Source organism: Miniopterus natalensis, chromosome 1 (assembly GCF_054644295.1).
Source record: "Miniopterus natalensis isolate mMinNat1 chromosome 1, mMinNat1.hap1, whole genome shotgun sequence".
NCBI lineage: Eukaryota > Metazoa > Chordata > Mammalia > Chiroptera > Miniopteridae > Miniopterus > Miniopterus natalensis.
Window position 1 is genome coordinate 156,248,511 of NC_142081.1, and position 17,699 is coordinate 156,266,209.

The 17,699-nt window shown below is 43.4% G+C and overlaps 1 protein-coding gene across 2 annotated transcripts in view; it reads left to right on the forward strand.

The window, feature by feature from the left end:
* The first annotated feature begins 8,810 nt into the window (after positions 1–8,810).
* Positions 8,811–17,699, forward strand: part of ANTXR2 (ANTXR cell adhesion molecule 2) — a 122,056-nt gene continuing 113,167 nt past the window's right edge. Inside the window, exons 1-3 of one of the 2 annotated variants that reach the window (XM_016213072.2) lie at positions 8,811–8,998; positions 9,549–9,620; positions 11,589–11,660. In XM_016213072.2, the coding sequence (XP_016068558.2) occupies positions 8,847–8,998; positions 9,549–9,620; positions 11,589–11,660 (296 nt within the window). In that variant the 5' untranslated portion in view covers positions 8,811–8,846. Of the gene's footprint in view, positions 8,999–9,548; positions 9,621–11,588; positions 11,661–17,699 lie in introns of those variants that run through there. The other variant, XM_087826753.1, reaches the window with a different exon arrangement.

The window sequence follows — 17,699 nt, forward strand, 5'->3', positions numbered from 1 at the left end:
GAAGCACTGTAAAAACTATAACTTGCTATCCAAATTTGTTTCTATTGTTATTTTTTAAAGTTTTATGTTATACCAACATACTATAAAATAAATATTACAATGATTATTTAAATTTTTTGAAGTCATTCTATATTGTAACCTCTTGGAAGTGTGTATAAATGTGCAGTTTATTTGTTCAAAGAATCTGGGAGTGGCAGATTGAAAGACTACTTATGTCCTTTGCAAATTTTTTTTATTGAATTTATTGGAGTGACATTGGCTCACAAAACCATACAGGTTTCAAGTGTTTGCTGTAACTGGTTTCATCTTCCTTCTGAGTTGTCTGCTTCTATCTACATTCACTACTATTCTTTGAATTTTGTTTTTTAAATTTTCTTCCTTTGTTTCCATAGGGAGCTAAAAAAATTTGTACTTCCTTTGCAGTATTCTCAAAGGAGTAGATTGGATCTTCTTTTTTAAAAGTCTAGTTTCTCTTTTTCCTCTAGGGTATCTGTGTTTACCAATGAGAGGAATAATATCAAATGAGTGTAATGGATAATTTAAAACTTCACAATTTCATATCTTTTTTCTTTCATTTTATAACCTTTTATCATAATTATAATGCCAACAAAATGACTAATTTAAGGTTTATAGAGATGATAGAATGTTAGGACTTGTCAGTGTTTTTGAAAACAGAATCTGTTCTAGCTACTTTAAAAGAAAGGGGCTTATTAAGGGGTATAAATAGCTACGAGTCATTTGGATTGCTGAAAAAGGAGAGAGAAGGCTGAGCTTCCAGGAACAACTTCCAAAGTACACCCCAGCACTGAGCTGCAAGGGAGCTGCTCTCTCTCTGCTGTGCTCAGGCTGGAGATGAACCACAGATCCATCTAATGGGCCCCCAGCTCTGCCTCCTGCATGCTTCCTCTGTCAGGACCTGCGCCGGCAGCAAGGACACCCCAGCTCCTGCCTCCCTCTCTGTGTAACTCAGTTCTGGTTCAAAGTCTGGCATGAGACTGTATGGGTGGATTCTAATTCATGAGTCAACCTGCGTGCAGGGAAGTCTAGGAAATGTCTATTTTAAGCTTTTTCTAATATGCAAAAAGACATGTTAGAGGGGAATTGGATCAGTGTTGGGTTTATCCACAGGGTCCACCATGTCAGGCAACTTTTATTTGTCTTTTCTTTGATTTCCACATCTCTCCGAGCTGGGATGCTGATAAACAGAAAAATGGCTAGAATTTGAAAACTGGCTTATGAATCAAGCTGTGTCAACATGCATCAAAGACCAATGAGAAAAATAACTATTTCCCTATTTCCTTATGTGTAACTTCCTTCTCTGATGGTGAAAACATGGCTCCCATTTATCTATATTTACTAAATTTATCAATCTCCCTTGTGTGTAACCAATTTCTCATCACTGTTAGCCTCCCCCCAACACATTCCCTTGGCCTGTAGGAGTTTGGACACGGTCACCACCCTGCATCACCACTCAGGCTCCGAAACTCTGCAGGGAGATCTCTCTTACCCTTCTTGGCTCCAGTACCCCACGCCAAGATGCCCCCCCCTGCACCCGGGGCCACTCCTCTACCTGCTTGGCCTCGGACACCCTGTGCTGGATTACTATAGCTCCTCCCCACCCTGACACCATTTGTTGGCCCTACCTAGTGGCTTTTGACCTGAATTGTTCTTTAAGGGAATGGAAGGGAAGAGAAATAGGAGATAGGACTTGACAGGTGGAACGTGACATCAGGGAAATGGGGGTGCAAAATGAGGTGAGACCCAAAGATATAATTGGGTTTGTGCATGAGGGACACAGTAGCCACCTTGGTTTCTCTGGGGCATAGAGTACATGAGGGACTTAACTTGTTGGTGGTGATAATATAGAGCCAATTTGTGATGCTATTGTGGAGGGCCTTAAATGGTTAGGGAATTACCTTGTTGGCAGTTATTAGGTAGGTGATTGACTTTTTTTTTTTTTGTGATTGGATTTTATATTTCAGAAAAATAAATCACACTGAAGTGTGTAGGAGATGTGAGAAGACAGAATGCTATTAGAATTATTCCACTGAGAATCGAGAAACTGACCGGGACCAGGTCTATGATTAGAGGGCATAAGAGGAAGGGACGCCGTTACAGGACTTTTTCATTCCAGAATGCCATTCTGAGTGTGACCTGGTTTGTGAAGGTCTGACATTGCACAAGAGATATCACTTTCATCAAACAAACTGTCAGGTGTCTTGGCTTTTTGTGGATGTTCTAGATGCTTTAGTCACATCACCTAGATTTCTCCTTCAGAACAGAGGCACTCGTTTCCCACAGCCAGGAGTTTGACTGCTGACAGCTCACCATTGAGTTCCTCCTTATAACTGCCCTGAGCCAAAGGAAGCTGCCTTGCCCCCGCTTATGCTCCCTCTATAGGGACAGCCACGTTTAATGACTGATCCAGGAGGGGACACAAAACCCTGGCCCCATGGCCTCACTCGAATCGGGACACCTGTGAAAGACTATTCCGACTCCAGGAGCTACCACTGGGGTTGGCTGAGGACTCCTTTGTAACTTCTTCATGTTCGTCTTTCCCTCTGACCGTTCCTGCTTCTCTCGCCTGTCACAGTGTTTGCTCCCGAGAGCTTGCTCCAGTCAACCTCCTGCATGCAAACCTCAGAGTTACAGGTCTGTTTCTGGGAAACTGTATTTAAAACATATTCAATCCCAAACGCAGATGTTGGTAATCATTCTGTCATGGGTTGACATCCCCTGTTGTCATACATGGAGATATTAATTTCGAAGTAATTGCACCTTCCAAAAGCATTTTGTTCCCTTTCAGGAACTAGTTCAGACATTGGGGAAGTCTGGCTCTTTAATGACTGTACCTGATCAAAGTTTAAATAAGCTTTGTCACCTGTGGGTACTGAGGATTTATTTTCTTCCTCTGAATCACTGCAGCTATATAATGAATCACTCTGCATGTAATGCGACTATGAATCACTTCCAGTGTGGTTCTTAACTTCCAGTTTGTCATGTTTGTCATTGTGGATATAATACGAAGATATCTACTTGTAAATAATATAGATTATGTGATTTTTTTACACATAAAGAATATGTTTATTTATTTTATTTTCCTATATTTATTGCTATTGCTTATTTGCCTCTCCTATTTATTGTTTGTTGGGGTGACGGACATAGAAATAAATTAATGATAGGATGTTGGAGAGGTGAACTGAGAAGAGGGTATAAGATTTGCGCTTAGAACATTACCAGATACCTAGTAGGTATAAAAAAAAATTGTTAAATAAAAGTTAGGAAAGAAATAATTAAATGGAATTGAACAAAAAGGCCACAGGAGCTCTGCAGGTTGAAGAGATCAATAATGATAGGGGGCCTAGTGATGTTTAGTCATCAGGTGTCAACCTCAAGCTCCTCTAACTACATAAAACCTGAGTTTAAAAGGGTTTGTATTTAGTAGCATATTTTCTATAATATTGAATTTGAACATTGGTTTGATAAAAGAATAATTTTCAAAGAGTTGGGGCTTGCATGGATTGTGAAGCAAAATACTTCAGCAGAAATCCAGATAATCTGATAAAAGAGAACTGTTTTAGATTTATTTGTCTGAATAATTCAGTCTTGCTCCTCTCTCTCTTCCTTCCCCCTTTCCCTCTCTAACCGACCCCTTTCTCTCTCTCTCTCTGCTTAAAAGTCTGCATTCCCTATCCCATTCTTGATGTAAAACTGAAAGTTAAACAGAGTACCAGCATGTCTGCTACAGTACAAAAGTAACTATGAAAGCTTCACCTGGCTAGTGTCCAGCTGTCACAATGCCCCAGACCTCTGACCTGATAGAGAAGAGAAGGTGTTGCTGTTGTTACTGCACCTTCTTCATGGCTTGGTGAGATCCCAAGTCTGCCCTCATTATTGCTTGGAAATACAGTTCCCAACAGCCTCCTTTGCCAGGGGCTATCCCAGGGACTGCCCCAGTTTTAGCACTGAAAGTCCCCTGTCCCTGGATACCCCTCATCTGGGACAGATCAAGGCAATTGTGTTCCCAGTAACTGATGCCTTTCCCACTGGATTTTTATTAGATGAAAATGATTCTGATAGTTATATAATTATCAATTAATTATTGGTCTATGCTAGGAGAGGCCATTTCCCTCTTTTGCTGGGGATCTTATATGTGCAAGTGATTAAAATGAAAAATGTTCCAGAACGGGGCTAAAGTAATTACCCAAATAAACAAAAGAATGGTGACACGCTTTAGTATGTCCATCGCCTCTGCTGGCCTTGTGGTCAAGAAAGAGGATCTGAGTGGGGGGCCTGGAGGAAGGCCTGGGAACTTTGAGGCAGAACAAATTTTAAGTTCAAGGGATTCTGTTTTACTTTGGGCCTAAGACAAGGTAGTTTCTTAGCTCGGTTTGTCGAGTCCCAGAAGATGAGCAGAGAGTCAAGAAGCTAGGGGAAAAGAAAGCCAATAAATGTGAGTTTAAAATACTTCATCATGAGGATATGTGATAGGCAGATAGACAGACATGAGCAGAGCAAGGACTGTGGGCCAGGTGCAGAAGGTCACCAGGATGGAAAGTCCAGCAAAGCACAATTGTAGGGTGGGACCTTGTCCCCACAGTGACATTTCCTCCCCAGCATATAGCTAGTCAGGCAGTTTGGACCCCCTGATGTTTTCTCTCTAGAGATAACATCTAGGCCTCAGTTGTATTTCAGCTCCAGGCCCAGAAAAGAAGCAAAACCAGACAAGCAACACTGCCTTGGCTGACCTCAGGACCAGCTGCATTGAATAATGAGCCTCTGCCCTGGTGAAACCCTGAAAAGACATACCTGAAAGCTGATGAATATTCTATTGAGATCTTCCCCTGGGACCTCCCATAAAACTCCACCCTTAAATCCCTTAGGGTGGAAGATTCAGGGCGCTTTTCCTCCCCTGAGCACACCTACTCCTTTCCCTTCTTCTTTCTTCCCCAGGCTCCTCACCTTGACCTTCCTAGTTTCTAAGCTCCAAGGGCCCTTCCTTTGCCTCTATAACTTGTTTCCTAAGCCCATTTCTTCTATGAATTACTTATGCTACCTCTGTGATTTTCCAAATAAATGTTCTCTTATAGTTTGAGTCTTGGCTCTGAATTCTTTCCTGGCCAGAACTCAGGTCTAGTCTGCCCCACTGGTCTAACACCTGGTGCCTTCCAGCCACCCCCAAAAGACAGAGTACGTGGTCAGCATTGCGTCTCCTCTTTCTTCACCTTCTTTCCTTTTCTAAATTGAAACCAGCTGTTATTACTTGTTGGCAGATTGCCCCTCAGATTTTATTCAGTCATATATCAATAAGGTATTAATTGCTAAAGGTATATGCTGTTTTTAATCATCTTGATTAAAACTAAAGTTGAAAATGGAGACCAGTTTGTACCAACAATAAATAATAAAAAAACCTTAAAAAGAAACTTTAACAAACCATTGATAAAATTTCCTGAAAATGTCTGCCTGTCTCACCTTTGTTATGAGAAGTCAAGGGGATTACCATATCCACGGCTGGGCTCGAAGACGAAATGAGAGGTGGCAGTACCTCCCTGGGGGCCTGAGGGCTGTAGAGGAATCCGAACTTCAGAACCACAAGAAGAGATGAAGCCAAAGAGGACAGAACTGGGATGCTTTCAGTGTAGCTATCCTCAGACTTTCTTCTAGAGCTCAATTACTTGAAAACTATGGAGAGTGTGTGCTTCTTTCTAACAAAAGTGTAAGTTCCCTTCCATTCAGTCAACTACTTGCCCTGTTGGGGGCCGTGAGAACCGCACAGGTGTTAGAGCAGTGGGGTCGGCAACCTCCGTACCTGAGTCCAGCCAGGAAAGAATTCAGAGCCAACACTCAAACTATAAGAGAACATTCATTTGGAAAACCACGGAGGTAGAAGAAGTAATTCATAGAAGAAATGGCCTTAGGAAACAAGTTACAGAGACAAAAGAAGGGCCTTTGGAGCTTAGAAATGAGGAAGATAAAGGTGACTTGCCTGGGGGCAGAAGGGGGAGGAAGGGAAAGGCCAGGGCCTGCTCCCGGGTGGGAGAGGGCACCTGGGCCTCCACCCTAAGGGTTTTAAGGGTGGAGATTTTAGGAGAGGCCCCAGGGGAAGATCTCAACAGAATATTCATCAGTTTTCCAGGTGTGTCCTTCCAGGATCCAGGTCTCCACTGATTGATCCGTGGGCTCCAGGGCAGGGGTCACTATTCAATGCAGCTGGTCCTGAGGTCAGGTGCAGGGTGGCATTGTTTGTCTGGTTTTGCTGCTTTTCTGGACCTCGAGCTGAAATATAACTGGGGCCTAGATGTTATCTCTTGGGAGGAAAGGTCACCCTGGGGATGAGGTCCAGTCCTACAATTGTCCTTTGCTAGGCACCCAGGGCTTTTCTCCCTGGTGACCTTCTGTACCTGACTCATTGTCCTAGCTCTGCTCATGTCTGTCTAACTGCCCACCACATCCCCATCAGTACCTTCCCTACCCCATCAGTTAAGAAGCAGTGGGTCCAGTGGATTATATTAGAATTTCCATTTCCAAGTGGTAGATATTTCCAAACTGAGGGTCTGTCTATATTTACTGAAGCTCTGATCCATTCATTTTTCTCAGTTTAGTTGCTATAAAATGATATAGTCTCCTAACTGGTCTCCCTGCTTTCATTCTTGCTGTCTCTAAATCCATTGTATCATATCAGCCAGAATGATCTTTGAAAAACAATGGATCTTATTACTTTATTCCCTATTCCACCCTCAGGTTTAAGCTCCTCTAATGGGCTCCTATCCCATTTAATATGAAATATCTGAAATCTTTTTCACAGTTTACAAAGTATCACATAATATGGCTCCTGCCTACCTTCATCTTACCCACACAGCTCCAGCCACACTGATTTTCTTTCCGTTTCTTGAATGTGTTGAGTTAATGCCTATGGAGGTTGTAGGAGCTGGGAATGTGTTCTCTTTCAGCTCCTGGAGTAGCTGCCTTCTTCTGATTAGTCATTTAGTCAGTTATTTGCAATTACATTAAAATGTTATAAATCTCTGCAAACCACCTTTTAATATGGACATATATTTACTTATTTTAGTCTCTTTTTCTCCCTTGACCAGACTGCCAGCTTCATGAAAGCAGGGGCTTGGCACCTTGTTCTGTGCATTAACTGTAAGTCCTAGAACAGTGCCCAATAGAGAGTAGATGCTCAGTAAATATTTGTCGGAGTGACTGGTTTCTATTCTCAGAATGCTTACAGACGAATCCGCTTGTAAAATGAAGATAACGTAAATGAACAGTTGCATACACATGACAGCGGACAGAAGAGACTCTAAAAGGCAGTATGTGATTAAGTACCATATGAACTTTTTATCAGAAAGCACTGATTTAGTTAAAACACAAAGGAGGAGGTCTCACTTCATATTCCTGTCAATCTTTGTAAGTTCTATAGAAGCCACTTTCAACCAGAGTGGAAGTGGCGGGGGTGGGGGCTGGGGGGTGAGGTAAGGGGAGTTGGGGGGGTTGGGGAGGGTGAGGGGGTGGGGGAGGGTGAGGGGGGGTTGGGAGGGTTGGGGAGGGTGAGGGGGTGGGGGAGGGTGAGGGGGGTGGGGGAGGGTGAGGGGGTGGGGGAGGGTGAGGGGGGTTGGGGAGGGTGAGGGGGGTTGGGGGAGTTGGGGGTGGGGGAGGGTGAGGGGGTGGGGGAGGGTGAGGGGAGTTGGGGGGTTGGGGCGGGGTGTAGCTTGCGTGTGCAGACGCTCTGGATGGCGCGAGCTTCAGCTCCTGCTCTAGTTTGGCGACGGCAGCCTAGCCTGCCCCAAGATGAAATTCTTACTATCCGGAGTCTGGGGTGAATGACAGTGGAAATACATATTTTGAAGGACAACTTTCCACTCCTAAGGATTTCGGTCTCCCCCGCCCCTCCCCCACGTGTCCTCGGTTGGTGAGATGAAACTACAAAGCAGGCTGATAACAGAACAAGGAGCCGCCTCCTCGGGAGCGAGTGGGGCGAGGGAAGAGCCCGCGCGGCCCCGTGGGAGCGGGGTGGGGCGCCGGGAGGCTGCCCCCTCGGAGCCGGTGGTCGTCGGTCTCAGTCCCCGCGCGGCTCAGCTGCCGAGGCAGGCCGGGCCGCGGGCATCTGGGCTGCCTAGTTTCTACAGGACGTTTGTTTCCTAAACCCCCTCTTTCCTCAGTTCGGCCCGCCTCAGTCGTTTCCAGCTCGGCCCGAACCCGCGAGCGCGCCCGTGCGGCCCGGGCCGCAGCTCAGGCCCCGCCCACGCCGCGCCGGGGGCCGGTCGCCGGGGCTGGGCTGCGGCCGGGGGCCCGTCGGAGCTCCTGCGCGGCCGCCCAGCCTCCTCCCCGGAAGGCGCCGCCCGCCGCGCCGCAGCCCGGCACGCGGAGCAAAGTTTGCAGCGCCCGGGAGCGGGGACCGACGGGGCCCTCCCTCCCGAGTTCGTGCGGCGTCGCTTGGCCCCGGGGCGCCGGCCCGCAGCGCGCAGCAGCCGCCGGACTTCAGCCCCCCCCCCCGGAATGGGACTCTCGGACGGGGTCCGGGGCGGGCGCTAGGGCTCGCGGGAGGCCCGGGAGGAGCGCTCCGCGAGCCGTCGCCTCGGCCCACTTCGCCGCGGGGACTCTCCGGCGGGCGGGCGGGACCGCTCGCTTCCCCGGGCTTCGCGCCGAGTTCCGGCGGCCGCGGCGCGCGGCTCTCCTTTGTCCTGCGGGGCGCCCTCCGCTCTCCCCCCGTGTCAGCCGGCGGGCGCCGCTGCCCCGCGCGCCCGCGCCCCCAGGGTCCCCGGCACTGCGGCCGCCCGAGCGCCCCCCGGAGCGGAGCCGAGGGGGCTGCGAGCAGTTGGGAGACGCAGGCCCCGGGCCGCAGGATGGAGGCGCGGCCGGCCCCGGCCCGCAGCCCCCGGAGCTGGCTGGTCCCCGGGCTGTGGCTGCTGGCGCTCGGCGGTCCCGGGGGGCTGCTGAGCGCCCAGGAGCAGCCCAACTGCAGAGGTGCCTTTGATCTCTACTTCGTCCTGGACAAGTGAGTGCCGGAGGGAGGGCCAGTGTCTTCCGGCGCGGGTGGCATTGGGTGGGCTGCGGCTGGGAAGCTGAGACGCGTGTGCGCCCTGGGGAGGGGAGTTAGGAACCGTCGGTGGGCGCCCTGTTACCTGCGCGCGTCGGGCGAGCGCTTTCGGATCTTTGCCGCCTGGGGTGGCGATAGGAGGAGCCCCGAGGTGCCCCACGCTCAGGGGAGGTGGGGTGGTCACTGCCTGCAGCCCAGGGACCTCTTGGGGAATGGAAGTGCGGCCGCTGGGGGTAGCCTTCTGTGCCCCTGGAACCGACGAGAATCTCAGCCTCTCTGACCTCAGCCCTTCACGCTGCCCGAGTTCGCCTGGTTGTCTGCTAGGGAAAGCCTAGGGTTAGCACACCCTGCGCTTGTTTTAAAGAGCTGGGATCCTACTCCAGACAGTTAGCAGGCAGGTGGTCCCCAACGGTGGGTTGGCTTCCTTAATTCTTGTAGCACCACTTTGCATCTAGGAGAGGCCCCAGTAAATACTTGTTTTTCTGATCAGCTCAATTTCATTTTTCAGGTCTGGGAGTGTGGCAAAGAACTGGATTGAAATTTACAGTTTTGTCCAGCAACTTACAGAGCGATTTGTGAGGTATTTCTCCCACTTAACTGTTCTAGCTCCTGGAGTTTGAGGTGGAGGGAAGTAGACCAAGATGTGGGGTATCTTCTTTTTTGAAACCTTTTGCAGGAAAAGCGTTTAGTGAAATGTTAGGACAGACCGTCAGTTGTTGAGGGCTTATTTCATCTGGATCCCAGAAACTTGGCTCAGCCCCTGGGAAGCATCTTCAGATACTATTCCAAATGCCTCTTCCTTTTTTGAATTTTCATCTGTTTTGAATTTCAGTTATGCTTTCTCATAATTTATCACATTAAAATTTTTTATGCTAATAGTATCCATAATATATTTTTCTTTCCACACAATTCTTAGCATCATAGAGGTCCTCATTAAAAAAAAAAAAGTGTTGGTAAACTTCAAATGAACATGTGTTAATAACCCACTACCAGAAAAGGCACTTCTGTGTATGTTTAAAGAAATGACTTGTGTTTATACAATGTGTGGGTGTGTGGAGGGTTTAAAATTTAACTGTTCTATATATGCAATAAGCCTTCCTAGGAAAGACTGGTTTCTTCTCCTATAAAAAGCATAACTACTATGAAATCCAGCTTCCTCTCTTATTTAGAGGTAACTAGGAATTAGTGGCATCCCTATTTAAAAACAGCCCTAAGACACCAGGCCTTTGAGGCTTTTTCCCCCTTCATTTTTCTTTTTTAAAGAAAAATATGCAATGAGCAAATGCAAGTTTATCAAGATAATGGAAAGGACACAAAAAGGAGCTGTATCATTAAATATTGCTTCTTTCAGTCTTGTTAGCCCAAATGTTGTCTGTAAAAACAGGCTTGGATGATCAAAACATTTTGAAAGTCTTGTTGCAAGTAACTTCAACAATCTGTAGAGGCCTAGGCAATCCTTGCTTTCAGTTATTGGCAGCCGAAAACTTATCCCTATAAAAATGTATGCTTGTCCATGTTCAATCATCAGTCTCCTGTTTAAGAAGCCAAGTATAACACTCTCATTTCTGGACGGGGTCTGAGGTGAAACTGTGTAGGAAAAAAAATAAACAGGGCCCTATGTCCTTAAATGTCAAAGAAGAGACAGTTTATACTTTTTCTGATTTAATCCAAGAGTGTGCAGAGAGTATTGCATAGATTTTGATAGAAAGCAATGGGTCATTTCAAAACAACATTTTCAAGAGCTGGGCCTCTTATTTATTTGGTCTGGTTTGCAAGTCCCTGATACATAGTTGAGTCGCTCAAGTTTAGTTGCTCCGTTACTAACAGTATAGTGTAGGAAGTTATAGCGTGACTACTGAAGACAATGCCTTTCAAAATATGTATGAGAGATCATCCTGATCTTCAGTTTCCAATCCTAGTAATAGTTGCACTGGGTGTCTGAGAAACAAGAACCATTTTGTGATACAGATGCCTAAAGCTTAAAAGATGCAGTCATTGGGGCCCTTTTTGACAGTGGGACATGTGATATGTTTGAGACTTGGAGAAGATGCCTAATCAAAATGGGATTTGTCCATCTCTTCTGCAGCGTCCATGGCACTCTCAGTACTCTTACTTCAGGTTAACTTTCGTATGAATTCATACCATAGTCGTAATGAAGTCAAACTGGCTACTCTCCAGCCCCAGATATTGCTAGAGATAATCACTCTGCAGGGTTTGGCCTCCTTTAAGGAGATAAGATAGAACATCAAGCATTTACTACAGAAGAGTTCCACATTGGCCTGGAATTTATCTTTCTAATTAGTCTCTTTCTAAATGGCCCCATGCGTGAGGGAGGAGTGCTTGAGTACTGAGAAGCACTGACCGAGTCCAGAATGACTTGTGCAGTAATGTTAAGCAGAGTTAGTGTATCTGCTTAGGGAGTTCCATTTAAAAGAAGCCTGGGCCATTCAGTGAGACTGATTTTAAATGAGACTCCCTAGCTATATATCTGCACTGTATCAATATTTCTTTTAAAAATGTTTTAACTGCCTCTCTTCTTATTTTGCAGCCCTCAAATGAGATTATCTTTCATTGTGTTTTCTTCTCAAGCAACCATTATTTTGCCATTAACTGGAGACAGGTTAGTGCATTATCATTTCACTGCAGGCTTTTAGTAGAGACTAATCTTAAAAGAATGATTGATATTCCACGTGGTGATTCAGGCCTCTCAGTGGAATCCAGCAAATGCACAGACAATTGGGTTCTCTTCACTAATAGAGGGGAAAGGAGGTATGAGTAATATAAAAGAGCAGATAATCTGAAAATCAATATCATTCCTATTGGCCGGGGAATGCACAGTGTAACCCAGAACTCTGCCTTGGTTGTACAGTCACTACTACCCACCTTTTCCCTTCTCTGTTACTGTCCATCTTTCTCTCCATCTTTCTTGTTTAGATGTAATATATCGGTCAACTAGGAATTTGAAGAACATTAGGGAGGGAAAGCCGTGGATCTATTTGGATAATTTACAACATTCAGCAGACATCCTGGATGTCTAGGATCTTACTCTGAGGCCCACTGGTGCTGGATATGTTTGTCTTTGTAAAGGAACTTGCTTTCTATTATTCTATTCTATTATTCTATTCTATTATTCTATTCTATTCTATTCTGTTCTGTTCTATTCTATTCTATTCTATTCTATTCTATTCTATTCTATTCTATTCTATTCTATTCTATTCTTAGTATATGTATATGTAATGCACACATATATGTATGCATCTGTACACACACACACCTTTTCTAAAAGATGTGGCTTTTTCTAAGTCAATGTCACAGTATTTCATATGACCGCTTCTATGTTATCTGAACCCACTCTGCAATTCGGAAGTAGTCACTGCCATATTTTAAAGAATGGCTGTTTTCCATGAGATCAGCTTTGTGTACTAGACTGAGTTCCACAGTGGAAGGGAGATTTTCTTCTTTATTTTTATATCTACTTCAATGAACACAAATTACGTGAGATAGCTCTTGCTCAGTTCTCAATGAATTAATGAATGAGTTCGCATTGTTTTAAAATCAGATTTCTTCGAACTGGAGTTTTAGCAGGGGGAGGCTGATGTACTTTGTTTTGCATAACATGTGGATTTCTCAGGAGTTATGTGTGAATACAGGTTTCTTTTATAAATTTTTTTCTTTAAAAATGTCAAGAAAGCATAATATTTAAAAGGATTCAGGGAGAGAACTTATACAAAGTTTTAATTTATTTGTGCTGTAAGTGTTGCTTTTCCTGGAGAGGAAGCCTCTCTGCAGGTGGGGGTCCAGCTTACCTCAGTCTTCTCATTGCTATTCCTCTTCCATACTTTCTTATGTGCACTTGGGTTTCCTCAAGGGCCAGAACCACAGCAGTCCCCCAGAACCCGTGTTCAACAGCTTTCTACACCCAGTGATATAACAGTCCTTGTCTTCATGAAAGGACCTTTTCTTCACTGCCCAGCTTAATTTTCAAAGAAACAGCTTTGGATCCAGCCTATCTATTAGAAAAAAAGAAAACAATGTTAACATTTATGCATCTATAGAGAAAAGCACTTAGCATAATGCCAGATACATAGTAGACTCTCAGTAACTGTCACCTGCCTGTGCTGTACCAGGTTCTCTGTCAGACACTTTACATATAGGTCTTCAGCGCTGTGAAGGGGAAGTGTAGTCACTGGTCGACAAGTTGATGTTGCTTAGACATGCACATGAAGAGTTTAAATCGTTAATATAAATTAGAGCTTCTTCCCTTATCATTGGCTGAATCTAATAGGGACGGGAGAAGTTGGAATGGGGTGAAAGAGGCTTCTATTTGAAGAGGCAGCGTAATGTTGCTGTTAAGAGTCACTGAACCAATTTCTAGCCAAATGGTCATGGACAAGTTACTTAAACTCTTTATGCCTCCTTTTTTTCCTCTATACACTGATGACAATGATGATGATAACAATACTGACCTCATAAGATTGTTGTAAGAATTGAAGTCAGTGGGGAGACTGTCTGACAGAGCCTGGCACATATGTATTTAAGAGATGAAAGCTTTGTAGTTGTTAGCTGGAGCTAGGGGATATGTAGTATTTTAATGATCAGGGGAAAATTGTGCTCATACAAAGAGATGATTGTCTTGTTTGAAAGGATTTATAATATTCCAGGAAGAATTTTAATAGTGCTACTTGCAACTTATTTTATAAAAAGCTTGCTTGCCTGTCTCTTGAAATAAAAATGCACTCAGTTTTAGTGAATTTAACTATTGTGGTACGTTGAATTAATTTGGGATAGCAGAAAGAACACTAAGAAGGCCTGGTTTAGAGTTCTGGTTTTGCTACTTACTGATTTGGAGAGTTAGGTCAAAGTATTTACTTAGTGTGTTACTTTTCATATGTATAAACTGCAGACATAAACTATCAGATTTTCTTAAGAGAAATGTAATGAAGATCAAAATAAGACATGCATAGAGAAGTACTTTGTATATCACAGAATAGTTTCCACGAAAGGATATTGTTTTCTGCTTCTAGTTGTTCTTACGCTAGTTTTATTTAATTAAATCACTAACTTTTTAAATTTCTACAGTCCTCTCTATTTGGATACTTTTCATCCATTACACACTTTCAAGTGTGTAGAAACAGTTTGCATATTTAGAGGCAAGATCACTAAATAAATGTTTCCATAACTACTGTGGATCTTTGTGTCAAAGCCTAGAAGTTGGTATTCTACATATCAACTTTCTTGATGTCGTATATCACATTGATAAATAGATCTCAGTACATGAGAAATGCAAAAGTTAAGTACAGCAGGTTTCACAATTTTGGTTCTATTACTCATAATTCTTCAGGTACTATGGTAAATGTGAGAAGTACCTCTTTCGTGTTTGTCAGAGTATTGCTAAATATTTTCAGAAGAGATGAAGCAAGCTTGGAAGGCAGCACATCCTTCTGGTAGGGCTGTGACCTCTGTTAGGGTTTCAGCATAGTGTCTGGTACTATGAAAATGCAAGAACAGAATAGTACACATGGCAAGAAATGGCCAGTTATACATTTTATATACTCTTCATTTAAAAACTTTATTCTTTTAAATATTTTAATTTGAAACTCTCCCTTTTCTCTTGTCTTCATGATTTTTACTCTCCATTCTGTTAGTCTGTTTTCCACACATCTACCTACCTACCTGCTTGCCTTCCTTATAAGATGTATTGAACATTTTGGGCTCTGGGGGGGTAACACAAAGGTATAATCTAGAGTGTGTGAGAGTAAGGGTGTGCACATATGCATAAATTGTTCAGGGCTGCATTATAGGATTAGGTAAGAAGAAAGTGCTGAGTCTTTTTTCCTTTTTTTTTTTAAAAAATACATTTTTCTCTTTTTAAAATATGTCTTTATTGATTTCAGAGTGAGGAAGGAGAGGGAGAGAGATAGAAACATCAGTGATGAGAGAGTCGTTGTTGATTGGCTGCCTCCTACACGCCCCGGCTGGGGATCGAGCCCGCAACCCGGGCATGTGCCCTGACCGGGAATCGAACCCCGGTCTCCTGGATCCTAGGTCGATGCTCAGCCACTGAGCCATGCCCAGCTGGGCACTGAGCGTTTTTTCTATAAGGAAATATCCAGCCTCTCAATATTAGGAAATTTGAAACAGGACTAATTTTAAAGGATATTTTTAGTTATGGTGTGTAATTGAAGATAGTGAATTATGCTCAGTTCTCTTCAGCATGATCTTAGTGATATAAAGGTGATTTAGTTAAAATCATGTCGGCAACAGTTATTACATGCTAGGCAGTGTGACAAATGCTTTCCACTCATTACCTCATTTAATCCTCATATCAACTCTATGTAATACATACTCTTATTATCTCACCTTTACAAATGAGGAAACTGAAGCTAAGAAAGGTAATGTAGCTTGTCCAAGGATACTTAGTTAATAAGTGGCAAGCAGTATATTAACCAGAATGGTCTCTTAATGTATAAAGTAGATCATGCCACTCTCACGCTTAATACAGTCTAATGGCTTGGAATAGAAGCACATGTCTCCCAATGGCCTAAAACTCCTACTTGATTGCCTCACCCAATCCTCTGTTACAACATCTGATGCCAAAGGCTGGCCCACTAGCCTTCTTTTCATTCCCTAAAAGGGCCAAGCTTGTTCCCACATTAGGAACTTTGTTCTTTCTCTGCCACAGATCCTGTCATTTAGGCCTTACTGTACATGTCACCACCTCTGAGAGGCCTTGCCTGGCCATCAAGTTGGAAGGAACCCTGACCCTCCTCCTCAGTAATTTCTTACAATACTCTATTTGGTTATCACTTTTTGAAATTGTTCTGTTAGTTAATCAATTTATTATTATTTCCATGACACTAATGGAAATTGCATGAGAGCAGAGGGGTCTTCTTTGTCTTGTTCACCCATATATTCATCACCTAGAACAGAGCCTGGCACACAGTAGATGTTCACTAAATATGTGTGGAGTGAATGATTGAGTTTGTCTGACTCTGGAAACTTAGTTATTAATGGCTCTAATGTATTTTCTCTCTTTGAGAAATGATAAATGGTGACATTTGCTAGTTTTCTCATTAATACTCTTATAGATCAGTTATAAATATTTCCAACTCTGTTTTCAATATACTCATCCTCAAATTGAAAAAGTGATATTTGTTTGACCTGAACACAGGTTAGAAATTACTTAGGAAAAAATATTCCTTAGGCTAACTTGTTGGAAATTGAAGAGAAGTCATTAAGTTCAGATAATATGCACATTTCTATTATTTGAAAGAATTCTAATTCCTTATAACCTGAATTAAAATTTTACTTGTGACAAGATAGTCCTTTTAAGAGTTGGTCACTTGTAATTGACTCATTCATTTTGTAGGGACATTTGACAGTATCTGTAAAAGTTTAGAAGGTTCCTGTTAGCAGTTCTCCTTTTGGGGACTGTGTCTTACTGAAATACTAGCACCAGTGTGCAAAGATAGGTATGTGCAAATTTAGACATTGCAGCCTTGTTCATAACAGTGAAACACTGTATTCAATCTAAATGCCCATAAATTGATGATGCTGTAATTAGAGTATACATAGAATGGGATACTATGCAGTCATTAAAAGAATTGGAAAGTTCATGTATATTGACATGAAAATATATCTAAGATATATTAATTGAGAAAAGAAAGTTGCCAACCACTCTGTTAAGTATGATTTTATTTTTTAAAATAAAAACAAAATATTTAACTGCTTTTATGGTGTGTGTGCATGTGCGTGTGTGTGTGTGATTATAAATGCATAGAAAATAAGGCTGGAAGACACCCATCAAACTGTTAACAATGTTACTGTCTTAGCAGTGAGATTCAATTTGGGGAAAGTCTTCACATTTTAATTTTCGTACATGTAGGTTATTCAATTTTATTTCACCAATAACGTATTGTGTAAAAATGAAGCAAATGCTTAAATTAAAAAGAAATGTTCTTGACTTTTTCGGTAGCCAGAGGTAGCTATGGTGAAATGAGAAGGGCTTCGGGGGTTAGAAAGAGTAAGCATTAGGGGACGGAGCGTCCGGCCCTCACGCTGGAGGGCTCTGTAGACTAGCTGTGGGACCGTGGGCAAGTTACTCCGCCTCTTGCCCAGTTCCCTTGCCTGTTGAAAGGAGCCAATCGTTCCTACCATAAAGCAATGCTGGGGTAATAAATGCTTATCATGCGTGAGAAAGCCTCTCTGACGACTGGGTGGGAAGGAGGCTAAGGTGGAAATGGCGTTTGGAGGTTCTCAGGGTACACTATTATCACGTTCGTCATGATGTGCCAGGATTATAACTGAAGTTTAAGAAGTGTTTGCTCAAAGTGACACAGCTAAGTCATTAGATCCAGAATTCACGCCCAGGTCTACTCCTGAGCTCACGTGAGCACTTCACCTGCCGCAGTGCCTGAAACTCTGTGTTCCCCCTTCTCCAGTTTTCACAATTAGTCAGGATTTGTCATAATTCAAAGACATATTTATCCTCTGAATTTATTCTGTTATGTGAAAAACGAGTGATGTAGTGAGAGGAAATGACTATAGTTGGTTTTTCTTTTGGTGTGTGTTTTTTTAAAATTCTAATAGGGAAATAATTACTTCTGTTTGGAAAAGTCCGTTTTGGCCATACCTTGTGCTAATCCTAAGAGATTTAGGC